The sequence below is a fragment of the Panthera onca genome, chromosome F2, assembly GCF_046562875.1.
Source record: "Panthera onca isolate mPanOnc1 chromosome F2, mPanOnc1 haplotype 2, whole genome shotgun sequence".
In the NCBI taxonomy this organism is placed as follows: domain Eukaryota; kingdom Metazoa; phylum Chordata; class Mammalia; order Carnivora; family Felidae; genus Panthera; species Panthera onca.
This window is the reverse complement of record NC_138356.1, coordinates 33,710,622-33,736,052: the sequence shown is the minus strand read 5'-3', so window position 1 is coordinate 33,736,052 and position 25,431 is coordinate 33,710,622. Positions and strand designations below refer to the sequence as shown.

At 37.9% G+C, this 25,431-nt stretch overlaps 1 protein-coding gene and 1 long non-coding RNA gene across 4 annotated transcripts; one reads left to right on the top strand and one right to left on the bottom strand.

The window, feature by feature from the left end:
- Positions 1–6: 6 nt before the first annotated feature.
- CA3 (carbonic anhydrase 3) lies at positions 7–10,397 on the bottom strand. The gene is made up of 7 exons (XM_060610827.3): positions 10,266–10,397; positions 9,275–9,472; positions 6,765–6,883; positions 4,925–5,017; positions 3,826–3,888; positions 2,365–2,520; positions 7–981 (listed from the first exon to the last, which is right to left on the bottom strand). The coding sequence occupies exons 1-7, from the start codon at positions 10,297–10,299 to the stop codon at positions 862–864; spliced, it is 783 nt and encodes a 260-aa protein (XP_060466810.1). The 5' UTR covers positions 10,300–10,397; the 3' UTR covers positions 7–861.
- LOC132664251 (uncharacterized) lies at positions 9,480–22,941 on the top strand. Of its 3 annotated transcripts, none has more exons than XR_009603546.3 (4): positions 9,480–10,101; positions 19,005–19,097; positions 19,980–20,125; positions 22,412–22,941. It is a non-coding gene; the product is annotated as an uncharacterized LOC132664251 (long non-coding RNA). The 3 variants fall into 3 exon arrangements; XR_009603545.3 differs by lacking the exon at positions 9,480–10,101 and adding an exon at positions 11,088–11,250; XR_013553567.1 differs by lacking the exon at positions 9,480–10,101 and adding an exon at positions 11,088–11,250 and having other exon boundaries at positions 19,980–20,121; positions 22,412–22,940.
- The last annotated feature ends 2,490 nt before the right edge of the window (positions 22,942–25,431 follow it).

Below are 25,431 nucleotides of genomic sequence, written 5' to 3'. Positions count from 1 at the left end.
GCACAATTTTTTTTCATTCACATCTTTATTAGTTTTGATGATCAGTACAACTGCTTTTACCTCAAGTGCAGTCATTCACTCCTTTGTGTTCTAGGAATTCTTGTTCCACCCTCAAATTAGAAAGATACCAGAGGCAATTTTTATTTTAATAAGCATGCAAAGAGAAAGTAGTAAAATTAAAAATAAATGGCCCTCCTTCAGGTAAAGAAAAATATTAGGATAAAGTCAGCCACCTTTGTGAAGAAGAAATTCAAATACTAGATCAAACTTTTTAAAACGCCCAGTTGAATGTGTTTTCCTTTCATTGATATTCAAAACCAGATAATCTTTACAGCAGCTAAAACTGTAATAAATGATGGACCTCTTGTTGGTTTTATTTAAGGTTTAAAAGGCATCATTTCAATTGTTTGCGTCCATAGTAGTTTTAATTTCTGGCTTATGTTTATTGCTATATGATCCTCATACACATCTACTCCTACATATAGAATTACTCCTTACTTCTTTAAGATGGACAACTCACAATATGACAATAGTAAAACTGAAGTTCTGTGAAATTTAAGATGACAGAAAAATAGTGTCAAATACCCATTTTTCCAGATCTTTACTCCTCCACCTGTTTCTTCTTTGAAACCTTACTAGAAATGCTACTTTCATAGGAAAGATGACTATTACAAAGGCCAAATGCGTTCATGTTACATCTTGTCAAAGGAGCTGGTTTCTTGGTATTACACTCTTGTATTCATTGCTCTATGAGTGTGGAAAACTGAAATATACTTGGAGTAAGGAGCACCAAAAGGAGACAAGGAACCAAGCTCTCCAATGGCAGGTTTCCTTTCCTGAAGAGGGCAAGCTCCAGCAGCCTCATTTGAAGGAGGCTCTCACCACCCTGCCCTTGATAGGCTGTGGAGGGCGCCAATTCCCCACCAGGGGCACTGGGGGCTCATTCTCAGCGCTGGAGAAGAGGCTCCTCAGCTTTGCCATCTGCAAGGGGCAAGGGGAGACTGTCAGCACGACATTCTGGCCAAGTGCACACATTCCACATGTGACAGTCGGCAAAGTCTGGCTTTTCAAACAAGACAAGGAAACCACGAAACCTGTTGGTCCAGAGTTATTTGGTTACCAGTTCCCGAGTAATATAAGGTCTTTCTCTATTTGTAATAATACTTTTCTTCATTTTGTATAGATCACCATGCCCTCTGGTCAAAGTGTTTTCCTTCGAATTCAGAAACAATTATTTAAATATAAGGGGTCAGTATGAAGCATATGCTTTATGTAGGAGGGGATGACAATATCAGTGCAAATAAGAAGTTAATGGGCCTTCATTGTAGAAGTTTATGGAGTACATTTTTTAAAAACAGAAAAAAAATTAGTCACACTATAATTAAAATTAATTTTTTTCTTATAAGAGGAAGAAAAAATTAGGAAATTATCTTCTGTATGCTACATTTCTACCCAAAAATGTTTTTAGCTTTCTCCTTAAGAAAATTGCATTCCTCTTTCAAAATATGTACATGAGTGAACCTGACCATTAAATCTAATCTTTTCATTAAAAAATTATCATATATACTTGAGTCTGTAACTGGCAGAATTATGAAAACTGTCTTAAGTAAGGGAGACATACTGGTAAATACTTCACTATTAGACATTCATGATCTAGGGTGTGAGTTTCTGTGTTGCCCATTTGCTTTAATCTGTTCTGCATAACCCTGGTTACATATTTCTCCCTAAACAATCTTTCCTTGAAAGTCTCTCTGATAAATGTGGCAAGGACATTGATTAGATGGACACTAAGAAGAAAGGCCGTGGAAAGGGGTCAAGGGGTATTGGAAGCAGACAGACCAGAGCTGACTCTCAGCTCTTGCACTTGGCTGTGTGATCCTGGGCTAACAATTTAACCTTTCTGAGCCACAACTTACTTGTCTGTAGAACTGGAAAAACCATATACACGTCACATGGATGTTAAATCCCTTCCATTAGCATCCTTTTCCCCAAGCCTGTATTTACAATCTCCTAACCAGTGCTTAGTATTTGAGGGGCCTCCAAATTAACAAAGGCTAACTCATATTGATATTCTAAACCCTAAAGAGTTTCTAGAGCATGAATCCAGTCATCGTTCATTGTCACAGCCACCTTTACATCATCGGCATTTATCCTGGTACTTTTGGAAGCCAAGTTTTAGAAAGCTGAAGAAGCTGACTGTAATTAACCAGGGCAAACTATGAAGTCTCTAGTCGTATAGCTGTTTTGTAAGCATCCATTTAGCAGCTGTACATTTTCCATTTAGCATCTATATCTTATACAGCCAACGTAAGTGGTTCTGTAAGTCCGTGTGTCCTCAAGACTCCACTCGTGGCGGCAGCTTACCTGGTCAGAGCTCACGGTCATAGGCTCCTTCAGCAGGAGCCACACAATGCACTCCTCACAGGGCGGCGTGGTGAAGGAGCCGTGGTAGGTCCAGTAGTCCCGGCAGGCAGGGAACAGGCAGGACGGGTCGAAATTTGTGAAGGGAGCCTCCTTGCCCTGGGAGAGAGGAGGGCGCAGGCTCAGTGAGCAGGTGCACCCACACCGCCCACCCCAAGGGTTTCACCATTTTGTGAGAATGGATTTCAAATGCAATGGGAAAAATGGTGCTGTTAAGCAAAGTTCATGACTTTTAGAAATAAAGGTCAGAGGGGGAAGCTGGTTTATGTTATGACTTTGACATAGTCATTGTAACATTTTATTCCCTATTAACTGTCAGTAGAACTATAATTCTATCATTTCTCAAGAAAAGGAAGAAAACTCACATGTAACCACAGTAAAAATATTTCATATAAGTTAATGTTTAGGTTCACAATGCTAAATAAAAACCAGGCTCCTTTGAATATTATACTCAGAATACTTTCTGCGGTGATAAAACTTAAAAGCATCTTATTAGAACAATTCCAAAGGCAATTAAAATGAATCTGTTAATCAGAAGAGTCCACTGTTAAGATTTAAAATGTATAGGTGTCGCCCAAGAGAGAAAGGGCAAAACCAAAACCCAAATATTTAGTACTTCTCTAAGTGTGTGCATTTATGCATGCGTGTGTGTGTGTGTGTGTTGAGGGCAGGGGTTGACCATTCAACTTCTCTTACATTTACTTCATTAAAAAATGTCATCTGATAGACTATGAAAATTAGTCTGATATATGTGAAATTGCTCTAAAAATTATAAACCATACGAATACAATAGCATTTGTTTGTATACATATACTTAGCATATTCATCAAACTTAGTAACAGATTTTAAGTGAAACAAATACACTTGAAAATGTAAAAATAGGGGCGCCTGGGTGGCTCAGTCAGTTAAGCAGTTAAGCGTCTGACTTCAGCTCAGGTCTGATCTCACTGTTTGTGAGTTCGAGCCCTACATCGGGCTCTGTGCTGACAACTCAGAGCCTGGAGCCTGCTTTAGATTCTGTGTCTCCCTCTCTCTCTGACCCTCCCCTGCTCACACTCTGTGTATCTCTCTCTCAAAAATAAACATTAAAAAAATTTTTTAGGGGCGCCTGGGTGGCTCAGTCGGTTAAGCGGCCGACTTCGGCTCAGGTCATGATCTCGCGGTCCGTGAGTTCGAGCCCCACATCGGGGTCTGTGCTGACAGCTCAGAGCCTGGAGCCTGTTTCAGATTCTGTGTCTCCCTCTTTCTGACCCACTCCCATTCATGCTCTGTCTCTCTCTGTCTCAAAAATAAATAAACGTTAAAAAAAATTTTTTTTAATTTTTTTAAAAATAAAGAAAATGTAAAAATAAAAATTGACATTCCTTGCTTTATGTTCTAGGAGGGAATATGATTTATTTTCACCTTTGTCTTAACTTTGTCCAGTGCGTCAAGGAACAGCTGGAATTCGCCTTTCTCACGTCCTATCTGTAAGAAAATAGGAAACCAATAATTATATTTTTCCCTTCTCCATAATCTATGATTGTCTTGAACACTGACTGTGATCCATCCATCTGCAACTAGTGTTTATAAATCTGCCAGATTATCTTGTACTAAGCAAAAACATAAGTTTATTTCTCTCCCAAGATGTTAGGGTATATATTTTTTGAACTAAACTTAGACACCAGGCCTCTGAAGTACAAAACCACAAAATCATATGATGTCCTTGACCTTCTCTGAAGTCATTCTTCTCTTTTTTTTATATATAGAATTAGAGCTGGAAGGGACTTGACCTATGTAAAACTAAACTTATTGTCTTTCGATTCAGACCTACTCCACTTCCTGTTGTGTTGCATTCAATCACTGAAAATGACCCAATGAGTTCAGGACATAAAACAAATTAGGTCATTCAAAAAGAAAGAAGCTAGATTTTCACCTCTGGCTTAAAATCTAGATTATGTTACTACTAAATTCATAGTGTTAATGACACTAAGTCCACTTTAAACCAAAGTTGGCCCAACAACACACACATTCCGTGTGCTATCTTAGCCTGGGATCATGTGAGTGGTGGCTTCCCTAGGCCGAGGGGATGTCCAGCCAGGGACTTGGCATCACAGTGGTTCCCAACATTGGCTTTTCTGGTTTCCAGTGTGATTGAAATAGAGTAACAGGAAAGGATAATGAACAATACTGTTTTTCTCTCCCCATCACCATAATAAGCTCCTTCCAAGGCTCTGTCTCCATTACCCTTACACACACACACACACACACACACACACACACACACATTCATTCTTGAAAGAATTTAGAAGTGTTAGGGTTACTAAAGAATGGCAAAAGAAACATGTTTAAAGGAGAGCTAAATAATTTGAGCTGATCTTAGCAAAATATCTTGATTAGTTGAATGAATAATGACATTCATTCCTCTCTCTCTAAATAAAAGGAAGGGGTGGATCTCATGCTACCTTAACCACTGGTAAGGAACTAAATTTTGGAAGAAAAAGGTGGCCAATTTTTACCTTACCTTCAGAAAAATGCCAACCACAGCTATCCCATCAGGCTGCTTGAGAGCTTCTCCAAAAGTGTTATACTTTGGATTCCAGTGAACCAAATGAAGCTGCAATGATACAATATAGGTTAGGAGGAAATTTTCTAGAGGAAAGAAATATGTAAAATTATTCACAATAAACCCAATTGTAGTCTAACGTTGTTGAACACTCTTATAGAAGTTGATAGAATTCTAAATATTGATATGCAACATTTTGGTGAAATTTTTAATGGTTCAAAGAAGAACTGTATAAAATTATTATAAGTAGATCGAGAACTTTGTAATAAGCTATCAGTGAAAGTTGAACTTTTGTTAAACTAATTCAAAATATTTATTTTAGTTTTGTACAACATTAAATTGCTCCTTTTTCTAACCAAATGAAACAGCGAAATGTACAACTATAAGCAAGAAGCTGCTAACATTCTAGAGTTAGAATTAATAGGGAAGTAGCAGGGGACAAACAGTAGGAAAATTCTTGGGCATTTTTATATCTACCTCCTTTTAGCATCCAGTGCTCAACAACCTGGTGGTAACCTTATCTTAATTTAGAACATAGGCACCAATTAAATTAGTCAAATTTCCCATATTGAGTTACACAGAATGGAAAGAGAATACAGCAGTTCACAGCAGTTAAAGATACTATATTCAAGATCAAAAGCGTTGAGATAAACCCATGTATAAAGGCCAAACTGCAAGCCTTGCCCAAGGTTGTAAGAAATTTACTAAACTTTCCCATTTTCAGGGGGAAGGTGTCTAGAAGGCAGCCTTAATTATTTATCTTGTCATGGCTTTCTGGACGGACTGTAGAGCAGTGTAACGATCATAGTGAAGTGTACTTTGGGTCTCCTAGAGTTTAGTTTAGCCAGCAATTAAGCACTAATGATGCCGCCTAAGACCGTGTCCACAAGTGCCTCCAAGGTTCCTGCCCCAGCTCCTGTGTTGACCAGAACCTACCACTAAAAAAGAGTGCGGCAGTAAAAACCGAATGCTCCTCACCTCCAGTGCATGTGTCACTACCCCTTCCAGGCTTAGCTTTATAAAAACAAAATGCAGGAGGTTTGTCTTATTCCTTGTAATTTGATGCCTTGATCTGAACTACAAATCAGGCTTTTCCTTAATGGATTAACCAAGAGGTAGTATTTGCTCATATTAAATTGTATGTGTATGTGTTTGTATCTATTCATCTATGTGTGTACATATAAATATATACATATATATGTATATATATATATATGTACACACATATATGCACACCCTTCATTAAGAGACTAGAACATTAGCATTAGCCAGAATTACTAAATGCTATTTTTAGAGCACTACATTCTTACAGAAGAGGCAGCTTAGGGCCCTGGACAAGATGATAAACTCTGTTGCCAATCTACATAAAGTAGAGTGCCAGGTTTAACACTCACCAGCCATGTAACTTTGTTATGTAGCTTTTCTGTGCCTCAGTTTCCTCATCTGTAACCTATCCCATAGAGTTGCTGAGGGGATCATATAAGTAAATACTTGTAAGCACTTAATAAATGCTAGCTATCCTTATCTTTTCTGTTCCATTCAGTACCTTGGCTTTTTTTTGTTAAACTGGTATCCAATTTCTTAATATAACCTTGAAAATTTTCATGCATGACATAACCCATCTTCTCTTAACCATCTAGCCTAGAATATGTAGCAACTTCAGCTTATGCTAAAACTACTACAGCTCTTTTTCACAACTACGGGCTTGAAGGAAGAGTAGCGGATACTATTTTGTTGGTAATTTTCACTTGGCAGGTTTCACTTTGTGACCAGAGTGGACCATAGCAGTTCCTCCTACCTCCGCAGCATACTTGACTCCATCCACAGAGTGCTCGGAGCCGTGGTCATCCGAGGCGCCCCAGTGAAGATGAAATTGACGAAGCCGGTAGGGTCCAGTGAGAGGACCACCCCTCAGCACTGTGATTCAGAGAAGCTATGTCAACAGCGAACTCATGCTTCTTTTACAGAGTTGTACTTTAAATTTTTTTTAATGTTTATTTATTTTTTGAGAGAGACAGAGACAGAGCAGGAGCAGGGGAGGGGCACAGAGAGGGGGAGACAGAATCCGAAACAGGCTCCAGGCTCTGAGCTGTCAGCACAGATCCTGACGCGGGGCTTGAACTCACAAACCATGAGATCATGACCTGAGCCGAAGTAAGACGCCCAACCGACTGAGCCACCCAGGCGCCCCTACAGAGTTTTACTTTAAACAAGTGTTCTTATAGACAAAGTTTGCTGGGCAAAAGTCAGTCTGCTATTGTTCTCAAGCATCCTGGTCTGTTCTCGCAAAATAAAGTCTTGGGATATATCAAAATAAATGATTTCTCTTTTCTGTCTTATTTTTTTTTGCTTGTTTTATTATGTTTAAAACATCAATTTAACATTTATGACAGTAAAATTAAAATAAACAATGGGCGATAAGGATGCAGACTATCGACAAATGAGTTGGTCCTGCACTGCAGTGGGAAGAACATGACAGTTGAGAGGCGGGCAGATGTAGGTTCAAATCCTAGCTAATTGTGTGATGTCAGGCAAGTGGCTAAACTTCTCTGAACCTGTTTTCGCATCTCTATGAAGGTGATAATAATATCAACCTTTCAGAGCTGCCGTGAGGATTAAACGAGATTAAGGACTTTAAAGTGCTCATCACAGTGCCCATAAGTATACCAATAACTGAGCAAATGTGAATTCCTTCTCCATGTCTTGCCTCCAACTCCACTCTTCTTTAAGACTACAAGCAAGAGCTTTCATCCATACTTACACTGTGTCTACTCAAATGAGGTAAAATGGAAAATTCAGAAATTTCTTGGGAATTAGTCAATGGTGGACGGCTAAACTAGACAGTTCTGGGTAACATTAGTTTTTGAGTTTGTTGTCCAAATACCTCAACCCTTCACTTAACTTTGATCTCACTTCATTCACCTGGGGGGTGATTTACAGGTTCAAATATTTTCTGCAGGTCATTGGAAACTATGCAAAAATCCTAAAATCAATATTTAGCAACATAAGCTACGTCAAAATAGAATTCAGAGAGTAGCTATTCTAGAAAGGATTGACCAACTATTGGTGCTGAAATGGCACACTGAAAGCCACATAATATAAGTCTGAAACAATAGAGCTAGACTTGTGTGAGCTTGGTCATGTAGAAATAAGTGGTTTGATTCATAGCATTTTTCCTGTCCAAGCACTACAACAGTTATTTTTTGGGCACATGAATCCAATTATTAGGATAACTCATATGGAACTGTATTTCACCATTTTTGCTTACAAAACCGGTATTTTCATGTGGTTCAACATAATGGATACTGTTTAATTTTGTCGTTTCTCCTTCAGAATGGAACTTGATTTAAATGGAGAAGGGAGAAAGAAATAACAGCAACATGAAATTATTGTTTAAGAAAATACAAATTTCCATGATATTTCTTATTTGGAGCCTTCTGGTAGGTAGGAATTATGACACTATGCTCTTTTTATAACATCTTTGAGAATACTCATTTATGTAAATCAGTGAGGATAATTTTAACTTTTTTTACAAATGTGGTTGTAGGAAAATGTATTTTGTGCATCAATCATCAAAATATTAGATTCCTTCTTACCTCATTTACAGTGAAATAAAGCATTTCTAATTAGCCTTCTTTTATTTCTCCAACTTGCTTAATAGTGTAGTGAAATAAAGAGTTTTTTAAACATGTGATTTTTCATTTTCACACAGCACAAATCACTACTCACGAAATTGTCAGATACTTCAAAAACACTCACCAAAAGGATTAATTATACGAACCCCACTGAAGCATTGAAGGCAATGTTCCAGACTCATCTAATGACCTTATTCTCTCCCCTGGATTGCCCCCCCTACACACACACACCCCAGAGGAAGAAAGTGCTATGTTCCTTGCTTTGTAGGATGGTATCTCGGCCACACTTGGGAATGAGTGCCTTGCTCTCTAGGCTGTGGTCAAAAACCACAAGAACCCTTAGGTGTAGGCCATCAGAGCCTGAAGGACACTCATTTGGACTCATTGCCATCACCTCCCTATCAAGCTGCATTTCAAGAATGCATTGCCAACTTTTAGCTTGGGCATAGGGCCATTTTGCAGCAGCAAAGTTGACCAAGGTTAGAGAGTGTGACATTCCTAGTCAATGCATAAATATAATTCTTCATGACTAGAGAAAAACAGAGTATCATCTCCATTTTCAGAGATGAAGTGGCTCCTTTTCCCACTAACTCTGTTACTGTGTCATAAATCTCATTGTGCCAATATGGACATTGAAAATGCCCATGTGCCTCTACCTAAGTGCCATACTTACTTGACCTATCGTAAGTATCATCAAACACAACCCTGCAGGTCTTGCCGTTGTTCAAGATGGTCTTGCAAGAGCCAGGATCATACGATGCTGACCATGGCAGCAGAGAAGGGTCGTGCCTGATGTCTTTAGTATGCAGTTCGATGGGCGACTGGTTGTCTCCCTTGGCAATTGGATAAAGTTCATGCCAGTGGTCAGGACCTAGGAAGTCAAGTTGAGGGCACGGATTTATTTGGTGGCACATTCTGAGCCCTTTCTAATAGACTAAACCAGCAAAATACACGGACACTAGTCAATGATTATGAAAAGGCCTTGGATTTCAGTTTGGGCAAGACAAGGCTTAGCATTTAAGACCTTTTCATAGTTTTGTTAATAGTGAACCTAGAAACTATTTAACTCAGAGGAGTCCCTCTGCTTGCTCAAGAATACAGCCTCAAAGGCTTATTTTTGAGATGCACTTCATCACATGTCTTACCAATGCCATCTTCTATCATGTAGCTGGAATAAAATAACACTGACCACATGTGGTTTTCAAAGCACACCCATATTTCTTTTACCATGGGTTAGGCAGAAGCCAGCAGGCAGAGCAAGGATCTTAAACCAACACCAGGCTAAGAGAGGTTAAAGTGCTTGCCCAGTATCATGGAGTAAGGGACAATCAGAACTGGACCTCTCGTGGGCTGACTTCTCAGTCAGAGGCAGTGTGATCTTGAGCAAGTTACGGAGCCTCTCTCTGCACTTCAGTTTCCTCCAACGGAAGTAATAACGGCTCCATACCAGGGAGAACTAAATGAGATAAAGGTAAAAGGGTCAGCAGCCTTTGGCACTTGGTAAATGCTCAGTAAATGTTAGTTTCCATCAACCCCTCCTCCCATAGTTTCCCACGCACTCCCTAGATTTGCAATGCCAGGGGCTCCTTTCTATGCAATGCCAGGGGCTCCTGTGGCACTATCCCGGGACAGGGGGGAGGGGGTGGGTGGCTGCTCGGACTCACCGTTGTGGCTGGCGTAGCCCCACTCCTTCGCCATGGTCGTCGTTGTGGGCACTGGACCGCAGCTGACTTCTCTCCCCGGCGTCGTGCAGAGTCCCCGCGAGCCCGCGCCTTTTATATAGGTCCCCCACACACTGCATGGCCTTATTAGGTCAGTGAGGGTGGGGCGGGGGGCTAAACTGGATTGGGGTGGTATTTGGGAGGCGCGGTGGGGGGAAGCCAATGAATTCCAAGAGCTAGACAGCTGTTGGGCTCCGAGGGGAGATGGGCGAAGGCCCCCACCCCCTCCCTACCCTCTCCCTGAAACCGCGGCTCCTGGCTCTGCTAACTCTCCCTCCGTCTCCCAAAGCTGCAGGGCTTTCTAACTAGTGTTGCCGCGGTGCAAAAATGCGGGCAACTTTTGTTTCCTCCTCCCTGCCTCCCTCCTGCAGGCTTTTTGTTGTTGTTGTTTCGGGAGGTGGGGTATCCTAACTGTGCTTAGCCACCAAATAAAATGTGCACCCCAGCAGCGCTTGCAGCCTCACTTCGAAGTTGCTTTTAGCCCAGGCTGGTTGTCTGGCTACGGTCTGTGGACGCTTCTGGGAGTTTGTTTCGTTCCAGCGATCCGGTTACGGTGGCTGGAAAGAACACGTTTGTTTGCCTGACCCGTGTTTGACTCCCTTGCAGACAACTTGTAAAATGTTAGGAGCAGAGGATGGGAAGAAAGAGGCCGGAGGGAAGGTTCTATAACTCCGCTACCCTTAAAGATATTTACAATGCCCTGTCTTTGGAACCGCCCCAGGCAGCATTTCCCAACCTAGCGAGTCCCTTTGATCTGCAGGACTGTGAGGGCTGGATCTCGGAGAGCTCCGGGAATCCGGGAGAGGTCTGCATCCTAGGTTCACGCAGAGCAGGAGCCTGGGACTGATTTACCCCTACTCCGTGAGCCGTACCTCTGCTCACGAAAAGTCGAGAATATTCTGGAGTGTTGGAAGGCCACAAACATAAAGTGAGTCATATTGTTTAAAATGTAGAGCCTCCTTCTCCAAGAAAGAATGAAAGATTAGAAGAAAAGGAAGAGGAGAGGCTTCCAGAATTGCTTTGTGTTTTTCTCTGTCCCTCCCAAGTTGTTTTAGAATATGATGACCCATGCGAAAGGAGAATGGAATTGGTAGGTCCAATGTGCACAGAGATATATTTTTAAATGTCTGGTTATGGTTTACATTGAAGAAGTCAATGTACTACATATTTGTAAGTCTGAGAGTATATTGTCAAATTTCTTCTTTGTTCTAGGTCAGTAATAATACTACTTACAAAAAAGACAGCAAAGAGATGTAAGACTAATTTCAGTGCTATCTTGAACAAGGTTGCAATATACATTTCCTTAATTGCTTTGACTTTTATTGATGCTAGCATTTTGTATTTGGGGATTACTAACCTTGAAAAGGAAATCTCTCATCATGGTAAAGATAGCTCATCCCCAAGGCATGTGGAATGACTGACCACACTCATAACCTGGACGCCAGGGGAGTCACTCCCCGGCGTATTTTTGTGACCAGGGATCATTTGATCCACACAATAGCAGTGTGGAATCAAGAACTGAGATAGTTCGGAAAATCTAAGCGAACAGCAAAGCAAATGCCCTTAGACTCTGAACTCAAATATGTCAGTGTTAGATTAGAAAACCTGCAGATTTGGGTTGTCTGGGGTCAACTTTCTGCTTTACTGTGATAGTGTGGTGCTATAGTTTGTAGTTAATGGAGGTGTTTTATATTTCTTATTGAGTACATAACTATTTGTATCAGTAAACTATGATCTTGCTTCAATTCATTAAATCATAATCTCTCTTTTTCTGGTATGTGTAGTTAAAGGTTGGTAACTACATTTCACGTTATTTGATACAGTGGTAATACAGATAAAGTGGATTTTTTTATGGAAATATAGTTGACATACGATATAATATTAGTTTCAGGTGTACGACATAGTGATTGGATATTTATATACACTATGAAATGATCACCCTGGTGAGTCTAGTTACCAACTGTCCCCATATAAAGTTATTACAATATTAGTGACTATATTCCCTATGCTATACTTTACATTCTGTGATTTATTTATTTTATAACTGGAAGCGCATACCTCTTAATCCCCTTAGCCTCTTTCAGCCATCCATTCCCCTCTTCCTCCACACCAGCAATTACTGGTGTGTTCTCTCTATTTATGAGTCTGTTTCTGTTTGGTTTTGTCTGTTCATTTGTTTTGTTTTTTAAATTCCACCATAAGTAAAATCGTATGTATTTGTCTTTCTTTGTCTGACTTATTTCACTTAGTATAATACCCTCTAGGTCTATCATGCTGTCACAAATGGCAAGATTTCATTCTCTTTCATGGCTGTGTAATATTCCATTGTGTATATACCCCACATTTTCTTTATCCATTCATCTGTCAATGGACTCTTAGATTGTTTCCATGTCTTGGCTATTGTAAATAATGCTTCAGTAAACATAGAGGTATATATCTTTTCAAACTAGTGTTTTCTTCTGGTAAATACCTAGGAGTGGAATTGCTGGATCATAAATTTTTGGAGGAAGCTTCATACTGTTTTCCATATTGTCTGCACCTATTCACATTTCCACCAACAGTGCACAAGAGCTCCCTTTCCTCCACATCCTTGCCAACACTTGTTATTTCTTGTCTTTTTGATACTAGCCATTCTGACTGGTGTGAAGCAATAGCTTATTTTTGATTTACATTTCCCTGAGGAGTAGTGATGTTGAGCATCTTTTCATGCATGTGTTGGCCATTTGAACATCTTCGTTGGATAAATATCTACTCAGGTCCAGATAAAATGTTTAATAAAATCTTTATACCAAGCAAGGCCAACAATCCAGGAATTCATCATATTGTTATTGTTTATGTATAGACAGAATTTTAAAAATGGGTTGTCCATCAAATATCATATGACTTCACTCGTATGAGGACTTTAAGACACAGAACAGATGAACGTAAGGGAAGGGAAGCAAAAATAATATAAAAACAGGGAGGGGGACAAAACAGAAGAGACTCATAAATATGGAGAACAAACTAAGGGTTACTGGAGGGGTTGTGGGAGGGGGTATGGGCTAAATGGGTAAGGGGCACTAAGGAATCTACTCCTGAAATCATTGTTGCATTAATGCTAACTAATTAGGATGTAAATTAAAAAATTAAAATAAAAAAAGAAAGAAAAATAAATAAAATTAAGATTTTTAAAAATAAAAAATGGGTTGTCATTAATCAAAAAAAATAAAAGACTCTCCACAATGAATAAATAACAAATTAAAGACTGTACACAATGCCATATAAATTCAAATAAACAGTAGGCAGAATTTGCAAAATGAAGTATTTAATAGTTTAGGTGTCATCGTCTCAAAAAATGATGGTTGGTGTTTTCATTGTATTTTCCTATAAGAAAGTTAATAAAAATTGGAATTTTAAAGCAATTAACATCAAATCATGTCAAAATAATGTATTTTTCAGAAACCACAAACTAATCATTCTCATCTTAAATGATTTGCTCCAGCACGTTTGCCTGTAAATTTCAAAATTCCCTGTCAACAGTGCAAAGAGATGATTTTTTTAAAAATTTCTGTTAATTAAATTTTAAAAAAATTACAAAATTTCTGTTAAAAAATTTTTTTAAAATTCTGTTAATTAAAAACTTTTTTTAATGTTTATTTTTTGGAGAAAAGAGACAAGCACAAGTGGGGGGAGGGCAGAGAGGGAGGGAGACACAATCCCAAGCAGGCTCCAGGCTCCAAGCTGTCAGCACGGAGCCTGAGGCAGGACACGGGACTGAAGCTCACCAACCGAACTCACCAACCGCAAGATCATGACCTGAGCCGAAGTTGGACACCTAACCAACTGAGCCACCCAGATACCCCAAGTGCAACCATTTTAAATTGTGTCAAAGACTTTGAGATTTCTGGACATGGCTTTAAAAAGAAAACTGTTAGGAATACACAGAGATAAATAATGCCAGAAAAAGAGCCAGCAATGATTAACTACAAATTCTTTCCTAGCATAGTGACAGCATTTCTCCCAGCATTATTATCGATGTATTGGGCAACTTGTAGGATTCCCCCCCCCCCCCCCCCCACAAAATGTGCTTATACGAAGAAAGGAAGAGCAAGGTCAGAGACAGAAAGTGAAAGAGAAACAGAGTGACAGGCAGATAGATAATAGAGCCGCCAAGAAAGATCATTTGGGTAAACAAAAGCTTTTGGTGGGTGGAGTGTCTGAATTGTGGAAGTTTCAACTAAGCCAAAATTACTAATAAAAATCAAAATTTTAAATTAATGTATTTAATTTTCATATATAACATAACTTTTACCTTCCTCCCTGACAATGTTTTGTTTTTGTTTTTGTTTTGTTTTTTCCCCCAAAAACAGAATTGGAAAACTTGGCTCATCACATTATATAGGACCATGATAGACTTAGTTCCTGAGTTTGTCACCAGTAATAACTCTCTTGGATTGGATCTTAAATTTTGGTTGCTGTTAATGGCAACTTTGTAGGAAGCCTTGTCGCATCTGATGTCCCTTACTAACAATGTATCTATCTGAGATAGTTACTTTATTTGCAAGGGAGGAGCATGAATCCAAAGGTGAGGACCCCCAAAACCTATGTAATGAGGTTTGATCAGGGTTTATAAACTTATTTTCTTTTAAATACAATTTTTTCTTTTAAAATGCAGTAATAGCGGGGCTCCTGGGCGGCTCAGTTGGTTAAGCATCCGACTTTGGCTCAGGTCATGATCTCGCAGCTAGTGAGTTCAAGCCCGGCATGGGGCTATGCTGATAGTTCAGAACCTGGAGCCTGCTTCGGATTCTGTGTGTGTGTGTCTCTCTCTGCCCTGCTCATGTTCTGTCTCTCTGTCTCTCAAAAATAAATAAACAATAAAAAAAATTTTTTAAATAAAAAAAAATAATAAAATGCAGTAATAGTACCTTAAATAGAAGAAAATTCATTACACTTTATGATATCTTTCTTAGGATCAAGTTTAGATGGTCAAATTTAGTTTCCAATAACTTAATCTAGCATTTGCTTGCAAACTTAAGTGGAATTGTGTTTTGCTTTGCCATTTCATAGCACTTAGGTGGCTGTTTGCCCAAACTTTTTTGGTCTCAGATACTTTATCTGTGAAACAGAGAATAATGCCTGCCTTACAGGAGTCTGATGAGGCTTAAATGAGATAATACAGTAAAGTACTTATTACAGTGTAGGCCAATGTATTTAGGACTCAGAAAAATTAGTACCCTTCTCTGGCCTTGTTCTTTTTATCCAATTTCTCTTTGAGCAGACACCTGCTCTAAATAACCCTTGTTCCCTGTTGGTCATGAACAGTGCTTTCAGTGCATATTGCAGAGCACAGGTGCTAACCCGCAGACATCACTAGGATGAACTGGTGGAAGATAAAGTTGATACCCACAGCATTCACCTTCTCCTTGAACTACTCTGAGCCTCTCAGTCTAATGGCCACCCTTCCCAGGGTGGGAGTTGAAGTAAACCTTTTTAACCATCTGTGACCAATTATTTGCAAAAAGTATTAATCTAGTATAACAAATTTAACTGAAATTCTAAATACTGTAATAAGAACTAAATATAATTCCTACAAGGCTTAACAATTCTCTGGTATACTATTTGATAAACAAGTTTTTAAAAATAAAATTCAAACTCCTTTAAATGATATTCAGGGGACTTCAAAAGTCTACCCTCTCTACTTTTTAGCTCTAGCCTAGCCTTTCCTTCCAAATTCATCCACCCTGCAATTCAAGGCCACGCTGCTGTTAGATTTGTATTGATTTTTTTGGTATTATTTTTATTTATTTTAGGGGGGTGGATTTCGGGGTACTGTTTAATACTGTTTAGTTAGCCACTTCTCTGGCTTTAAAGCATTGCTCCCCTAGGCTGGTCAGATAACTTTTCAAAATAATAACTGCCTTGGACACTTTACTTGGTTATTAGCAACAAACAAAGTAATAGACATACAAGCACTTGAAACTAACATTTTGCATTTATCATTATTCTCACTTTACAAATTTAATGGAATGAATGCTTAAGAGCTGTGGGGTTTTCATGCAGGAAGAAATGCAAAGTATTATCTTAAAAAATGTAAGGCACAAACTTGATAAAACTAAAATCATGGCATCTTAAAGACATTAGAGACTGCTTTTCATGAAATTTCTGAGCAACAGAGCCAAAAAATGTCTGCATCAATTGTTTGAATATTTAATATCATTAAGTATTTATTTTTCCAAAAATAAGTAATCAAGACTAATAGGAATTTTTGCATTAATAGCATATACCACACAGCTATTTTATTATATTTCTTCCAAATAAATAATGAAATTAAATAACCTACTCTTAAAATATTTTGTGTTGACATAATGCACAATTTTCAGTATTTTTCAGCTCTAATTGCTGGATAACTGACAAATAAAATTGTACGCTGTTTAAGGTGTCCATCATAATAACTTGATGTACATATACATTGTGACACAGGATTCCTCCCATCTAGTTGATTAACACATCTATCACCTCACCTATTTATCTTTTGTGTGTGTGAGAGAACATTTAAGTCTACTTTCCTAGCGAATTTCAATTATACAATATAGTTTTATCTCCTGTTGTACCATGTTACACATCAGATCCTCGGACTTTAGTCATCTTACAGCTTAAAGTTTGTATCCTTCTACCGATCTCTCTATATTTCCACTTATATATATATATATTTTTTTGTATTTTAAAAGTAAACTTCCTTCTATAGGAAAGGGCTACTTAATATCTTCATTTCCTCCAATGTAGATACTATTGACCCTAGGATGAACTGTTATTTTATGTTCCACTAAGAAAAAAAGTGCTGTCAAGTAAGCCATCACACACAGCTTTTCAAAAAGTCCTGTCAATAGTGTTTCAACATGCCTCATACCCTAAGACTAAGATGCGATTAATTATTATCTGTTGTCTAGAAAAAGTTCTTTGGATGCTTCTGATTTTGCCTCTAAATGATAAGGACTATCTTGTCATTGTAAAAGAGATGTAATTTCTGTTTAGATACAGCTTTATAATGTTGTTTTTTACTTTGTTTTACATTCTAATGCATCCCCTTGATTTGTGATGTTTGGGGGGGAAATGATTGTTTACTATGATATAATATTAATGTATTTCATAAATTGCAATCACCTGAAATCCCTGCATATAGTTTGGCCTTTGGTATTTAAATAACTTAAAACTAGTATGAAATTTTGACATAAATTTTCTCAAAACAGAAACATTCTTAGTTAACTATTATTGCTGTAGAGAAGAACACACCTGTGGAACATAATATGGTCAGCCACACACTCCTCAAGGTGATCATAATACATACTCATTTGTGTAAAACAGAAATTAGGAAGGAGGAAATTCCAAATGGAGAGCAAACTGCTGCACTGAGCTATTGTTTTTGCGTGCTCTGGTACATAAGCTATCTACCTTGTTTTAGTAGAGGTATGTTTATGACAAAATCTTTAACATATCCTCTCTGAAATTCTAGCTCAACATCTCACCAAGTGGTCTCTCTGTGACCTTGAAAACCAGAATGCAAGATGAATAGCTAATCATGTGAAATTCTATAAACCAAAAAGTGATGAAAAGGATCCATATAAATATTGATGTCTAAAACAAATGCGGTTTTTTCCATGCTAGAACAAATATTTTTATTTACTCTAGACCAATTCAGTGTGTAACTAGAATTGAGCTTCTGGAATTATAGTTTCCTATCAGAATTAGCTGTAGTAAAATGCACTTTTCTTCATGCATCAGAAGAATCATGTGAATTCAAAAGGCTTTAAGGAATGTATATTCTTTATTTACATCGCTAAAATAAACTCTCTTGTAAGATCCAATATATTTTAACCTTGAAACAAAATATTACTAATAGAAACCAGAACTAGTTTTTATAATTTTAATTGTTCACAATATCCTATTGAAAATGGAATATAACTGAATGAAAAGTACTTGTATGTCATGTAAAAATGAATTGCAATGTATAGAAGAGCCAAAGCTGCTTTCTCAGGACAATGAAGGCTTTTCATGTCTCACTCTTTAGAAAAGAGAAGCTAATTATTGCTGGTTAATATTTATGAATGCCAACAACATGGAAAAATTGGAACATATATCCACACTTAGGGCCAAGAAAGTTTCAATCGAGGCTTGATACATAAGTGCAGACAAAAACCAGTGGGAAAACAATGGGTTGGTTGGGGAATAACATGACCGGGGACCAGGAGTGTCCTGCTCCTGCTTGGAGAAGATCTATCTTGCCACCTCTGCAGTTAATCCCTCATTAAACTCCGATGTTCTACTGACATTAACTCTTAGGACAGTTTATCCCTCTGTACCATCAGAGCTTGAATCCTCAAGGGTGGCCATTCTGACCAGATTTTTGGTTTTCAGTTTCACAGTTAGTAATCACTTATTATTGACCATAAAGACATTCTTCTTTTCAGAAAATACCAAGGAAGGGGTAGAGAAGACACATAATTCACACCGAGAAAGCTCCATTCAAATGAGATGGATGAACCTCGCTGTCCCTCTTGGACAGAAGCACACATATGAATACCTTGCTCACAGCCAGATTGATGCACATGGCTCTTCCAAAACAAACAGAACTAGATTCTTTGTTTGGCAACCATTGTATTCAGACTCACAATTACTTTTCTAAGGTATTCTTTTTTCACACAGGGATCAGAACTGAGCCTGAGAGGAACAGCTGGTCAGATTTTTTCATCTTTGGCCTAAGTCACAAACTTCCCACATTGATATTTGATTGAGAGGGTGAGTAATGGGCATTGTTGCCTGGGGCTCGGTACTCAGATTGCAACCAGCAGCACTGCCTAGTCGGGGACAGGGTGATGAGAGAAACACATGGCAGCTTAGCATGTCTGATATTGTACAAACTCTCCCCTTGCCATAATTAAAAAATGGCATGAGCTCCAAAGTGAACTTAAAAAAAAACAGAGTTCGTCAATTCTGATTCAGGAACAACAATTTCTTCACACTTTCACATTGTTGAACTGTTGTGTTACTAAAATCTACGCTGATTTTGTTAAGGTACATTATTTAGTGAAATAAAAAAGGATCTCTCTTTGGTAGTGGTAACCTAGAAAGAGTTGTTCATTATTACTTGTCCTGTAAAGAATTTTATTATTCTTTTAACAAGGATAGAGTAATAAGAATTGCATAAATATAAATATGGAAGTGCGTGGAAAATATAAATTATAATAATATATTTCACAAATTTAATATACCTTGATTTGAACATATATCTTTAATTTAGGCTTTACTACACATGTAGATAAATGACATGCCACAAATCTTGGCATGAATCCTATCTCTCAGAAATGGTTTCTATGCCAACCACCAGACAGAAACTTCTGAAGTCACTACATTCCACTCCATAATTTTAAGTCATTACATCGCATAAGTGTATTTATTTTGTTCAGTGACTGGTCCAACACTGTTCTTTAGCCTATGACATCGGTGACTAATCATAGTAACTACTACTTCTGAAGTTCTTATTAGTATATTTGACCTACCAAATCAAATAAATTCCAAATGGAATAATATTTATCAAAATCCAATAGGTTTTTAAATATATCTAAAGAATGCGTTCAACACAGATCTTTAATGCTTTCTACATGTCATGCTCTGTTCTAGGCACTGGAGATATACTAAGGATGAAGAGAGAGAGACTGACTGCTCCCACTGAGTGGGTGGTACTGATGAAAAGCAAGTAGACAATAACCATGTGGCTTATCAGGAATGATCCACTGGAGAGACTGGAAAAGAGGCATCTTCTGTAGGTGTGATAATTGTAGAAGAGTTTCCTGAGGAGGGGAAATAAAAGAACTAAAGCACGGAAAGCCATTGGAAGAATTCAAGAAAAAGCACTTCAAGTGGAGGAAACTGCAAGAACCCTGTAGCTGGAGGGTAGTAACCTGAGGAGAGGGTGTTGCAAAGTGGAGTGAGAAAGGATGGTACAGGCCAGGTCACGTAGGTCACAGTGAAGAGTAGATCTTTGACGTCGGTGCAATGGCAAGTTATTGGAGAGTGTCGTGCTGATGAGGGATATGACCTGATTTGCCTTTGCAGATCACTGACCATGATGTGAAGTAGAGCTGGACGTGGTAAGCAAGGAGAAATATAAATTTGCATTATTATGATTCTAGTAAAACATTTTCTTCATGAGATGAATCTACAAATCTCAGATGGAGTTCATAATACCATTAGTGAAATTTGCATGGCTGCACATGAGAAAGAAACAGGAAACAAAACTCAATTCTGCATTTCAACATGATCACCATTAAACTAAGACAATGAAAATGCAGGAAAGCAACTATTTTCCTCCATGCTCGGGAATAAGGAGTGGTTATCAGAGATTTGGGTTACCTAGTAGGTCATTGGTATTGACTACTGTCCCAACCCCCCGTGACCTCCATTTTATGACTTCTCTTAAAACAATATCTGAAATGTGAGTAGCCCAGAGGAGCCTGAGAGAGGGAGCTATAAACTTCTCCAGGCTCCTCCCAACTAGAGGAAGACCAGGAGCCAGCATACCTGTAACAAGAGGGGGGTCTCTGTAGTTAAGCCAGAGCAAGTTTTTGTTTGTTCACTCATGTGCTTTTATTTATGTATTTGGTACATTGGTTGTAAAATAGAATTAGACCACAAAGCGTTGAAATTAACAATTGGAACTCAGACTTCCAGAGACCTGGGTGCCGCCTCCAGCTCTGCCACGTACTTGGGGCCAGTAACGTCCCAGTGCATGGGCTCCCTCGGTAGTAGAACTAGGAGAATGGAAATGTGTTTGTCTTATAGATTCATTAAGATTACACATGCAGAGTACTTAGGAATACTACCTGGTATTAATAAGCATTCACTAACTAGCTTAAAAAGCATAGAAATGTAAAATAGATAAAAATTTTGTCCTGAGTGAATTAGTTCCCAATTAAATGAAACTTCATGAAGGCAGAAACCAGGACTGTTTTACATATATATTGGGCTTATAACCATAGGCCCAATACCTAGCTCAGTAGCCATAAAACAAATACAGTTGAAGAAAGGCAGGCAGGCAAGCAAGAAGGAAGGAATTCAGGGAGGGTAGAAGGGAGAGAGGAAAGAGAGAGAGGGAATTTCTAACTAATAGGAAGTGAATTGTTTGAAGGAGAATTTCTTTCACTCCCATTAAGCAAAAGAAATTGTTTATAGTCAAAAATATCTGATAAAAGACTGAAACGTGTTAAAGATTTCTTGAGATTATACAGAACTAGAAATGGAAATCTAAAACTCTGTGTGTGTGTGTGTGTGTGTGTGTGTGTGTGTGTGTGTGTGTGATGCACTGAAGATATTGCATTTATGTATAGAGTGCATTCTAGGGTTTGATTTCAATTTCCAAAATATGCCTCTAGATTACTCACTTGTCTCGATTTCCACTGCTATCATCCCAGTCTAAGCCCTAGACATCTCTCATCTGAACTATTGCTCTCTCCTGTGTGTTCCCAGAATATGTGCTCGCTTCAGCAGCACATGTACAGTGTGTACCCAGAATATACTAACCTCCTTCTAGCCGCAGAGGCTTTCAGCTTCTGTCTTCTAACTAAAGTGCTCTTCCCTCAGGCTTTTTCCCATCATTCAGGCTTCAGCTGAAAAGTCACCCGTTCAGAGTGACCTTTCTTGGCCACCCCATCTAAGTAGATTCTTAATTTTTATGAGAGTACCAGGTGTATATTATTTCTTCTACTTATCAAAACCTATAGTAATTTCATTTATCTGTTTCCTAAAGTGAATGATGAATGAATGAATTTATTTCTGATTTAACCGTACCTCACTTATCTGAACTAGACAATAATTTGTTGAAGCCAAACACTGTTGACCTTTCTCTCTTTCAAAGACGTAAACTTTGTGATGGTACCTACAAGTTGAAGTTAAGCACACGTTTTTCCAAACAACATGTTAGAGAGCATCTTTTAGTCACTGTTTCACTATTTATAGGAAATTAAAATCACCATGCAAGTTGCAGGAAAGTCACCTGCCTAACACAAGAGTAAATACGGTAATTTCCATCCCTTACTCCTTCCACTCTTTCATAGGCATCTGCCAGCATGGCATGCATATTGAAATCCCAATTCAGGAATGAAAATCTGAAACCAAGCTATCTGCTTTTGTGTACTCTGGCACTGCATCATTTAAAATAATCCAAGAATGAAAATATGAGCTAAGCTGTTTGCTTTTTTAAACATTGAGCGTGTCAATCCTGAAATTCCACTGGACAAGCATTTACTCTCCACAAAGGTAAGAGTTCCTGTTGACCTTGAATTATTCAGATGTCTAACAATACAGTACCCTCCAATATGTGTTCATTCTGAACAAATAGAATTTGGACCAAATTATCTCACGATCACAATCAATTATAGCTCGCTAAATAACATAGAGATTAAATGTTTTTAGGAGAGCATTTAAGATGTGAGGCTCTGAAATCATTGCACCCTGAGTTTGAATGCAAGCTCTGGCACTTACAAGGCGTTTATCCTTGGGAAAGTTACTCTGCCTGTCTAAGGCCCCAGTTTCCTTGGTGATAAAATGAGGATAATAAAATATTTCATTAAGATCTTCTTAGGGCTAAATATAATAGTGCATATAGAATATTTACTATAGTAGCTTTCTTAATACATATTAGGTGATGTAATAATAATAATAATGATTATTTTTATTAATTATTATTATTAATGATTATTCTTATTATTATTACTGGCTTTTTTAGTTCAAATGGATCTTACAGGTTCTTGAGTCCAAACTTCAGTGAAGTTCCAACAATCTCCAATTTATGAGTGGTCATCCAGACTCTTCTTGAATGAATGTAGATTATTCTATGTTCCTCAATTTCAATTGTTTGCAAATAATTTATGCAATTTTATTGTCTCATTTGGTCCTAGTTCTGTCTGTTGGAGTAAACAGAATTAGATTTAACCATCAGCCCTAAGATATACCTTCAAATCTTTGAAAATAGCTATTTCACTTTTCTTCTCTCACCTCCACTGCACTGTCCAAGTCTTCATGTTAAGCTGAACATCTCCAGTTCTTCACGTGACACAGTTTCACTCTCCTCTGAACACAACCCACTTTGTCAATACTCTTCTTAATAATAGCTGGAAAAAATGTGAGTATATTTGTCAGAATATGTCTGGCAAGAGCAATGACCAGAAGTACAATTGTATTCCTTTTCCTGGACACTACATTTCTTTTAATGCAGGATAAGAATGCCTTAGCTTTTTTGGCTCACACCTTTGGATCATATTGAGCTTGCTCTCAATTAAATATCCAAGTCTTTTTCATGTGAATTTCTGTTAAGCCAGTTCTCCCTGCATCCCGTATTAATATCAGCCTGTAGTTCCAGTCTGATGAAATCTTTTTGAATCCCAATTCTTTCTTTGAGCATATCAACTATCACTTCCAGCTTTGTGTCAACAGCAAATGTGGTCAGCTTGCCTTTTGTATCTTCATTTATGTTGTTGATAAGGCTATCAAATAGAATTTTGCCATGGAAAGAACCCTTTGACCACTCTGGGGGTATTATCCCAGGTTGAAATCAGCCCATGAATTAATATTGTTTGCATACAGTTACCCAACCCTTTGTGACTCTCCCTAATTACAGGGTTAACTATTCTTACCTATAAACATGCTGTTGTTAGTAGTGTGATGTCATGGAACACTATAACTCAGTTCAAATCCTTGCTTTGTTACTTACTATCTGTGTGATGTTGGGCCAGTTATTTAACCCCTCTGAGCTTCCTTTTCCTAATTTACAAAATAGTTTTTAATTAATAGGCTAGTTCATGATGAATTGTGTCATATTGATCAATGGGTCTCAAAAAGCCAACATACTTCAGGCACATGGAAATTGCAGCATAAAATGAATTACTGAATAAATAAAAGAGCAATGATTAAGTCAAATTACTTATTTAAATCAAGATGCATTGTCTATGTCTATGTTATTTCTCTGATCGTTTTGTGTAGTCCACTTATGAAAAGTTGATAATAAGATGTGTAAAGTATTATGTATTTATAAATGATCCATTGCTAACTCCTAAGATCACTATAGTCTTTATTGTTTATTGAGATATGATTTACATATTATAAAATTAACTCTTTTATAGTGTGCAATCTAATGGCTTTTAGTATATTTACAGAATTGTGTAAACCCCAGAATCTAATTTCAGAACACTTTTTAAATTATTTTTTAACGTTTATTTATTTTTGAGACAGAGAGAGACAGAGCATGAACAGGGGAGGGGCAGAGAGAGAGAGACACAGAATCCGAAACGGGCTCCAGGTTTTGAGCTGTCAGCACAGAGCCCGACGCGGGGCTTGAACTCACAGACCGTGAGATCATGACCTGAGCCGAAGTCGGACGCCCAACCGACTGAGCCACCCAGGTGCCCCTAATTTCAGAACATTTTAATCACCCAGATAAAAAATTCTGTACCCACTAACAGTCCCTCCCCATTTCCTCTTCAACCTTCAACCCTAGACAACCATTAATCTATTTTCTATTTCTACAGATTTGCCTATAATGCGCACTTTGTATAAATAGATTCACTTAATAATTTGCTTTCTATGAATATATTTTTTTACTTAGCATAATCTTTTCAATGCTTATCCAGGTTGTAGCATGTATCATTACTTCATTTGTTTTTACTGCCAAATAATATTATATAGATGTACCATACATTATCCATTCATCAGTTGACAGACATTTGAGTTGTTTCCACTTTGGGGCTACTATAAATAATGCTGCTATGAGCATTTGCATACAAGTTTTTGTATGGACATATGTTTTTATTTCTCTTGGATGTACACATATATGAGTGGAATTGATCGATCACAGGGTTACTCTGTTTAATCTTTTGAGGAGTTGTTTTCGAAGGCAGTTGTACCATTTTTCATTCTCACCAGCATGGAAGAAGGCTCCAGTTTCTCCGCATTTTAGCCAATACTTGTTATTTTCCAACTTTTTGATTATAGCCACTTATTATTATAGTGTGATGGTGCGTAGTAGTATCTCATTGTGGTTTTGATTTGTATTTCCATAATGACTATTGCTGTTGAGCAT

Excerpts from the sequence above, each read along its gene's own strand:
- CA3 (XM_060610827.3), bottom strand. The coding sequence starts at position 10,299 with ATGGCGAAGGAGTGGGGCTACGCCAGCCACAACG. Across the intron at positions 6,884-9,274 it reads TGATACTTACGATAGGTCAA|TGCTGAGGGGTGGTCCTCTC; the intron begins GTAAGTATGGCA and ends TCTGAATCACAG. Across the intron at positions 982-2,364 it reads TGACCGTGAGCTCTGACCAG|ATGGCAAAGCTGAGGAGCCT; the intron begins GTAAGCTGCCGC and ends TGCCCCTTGCAG.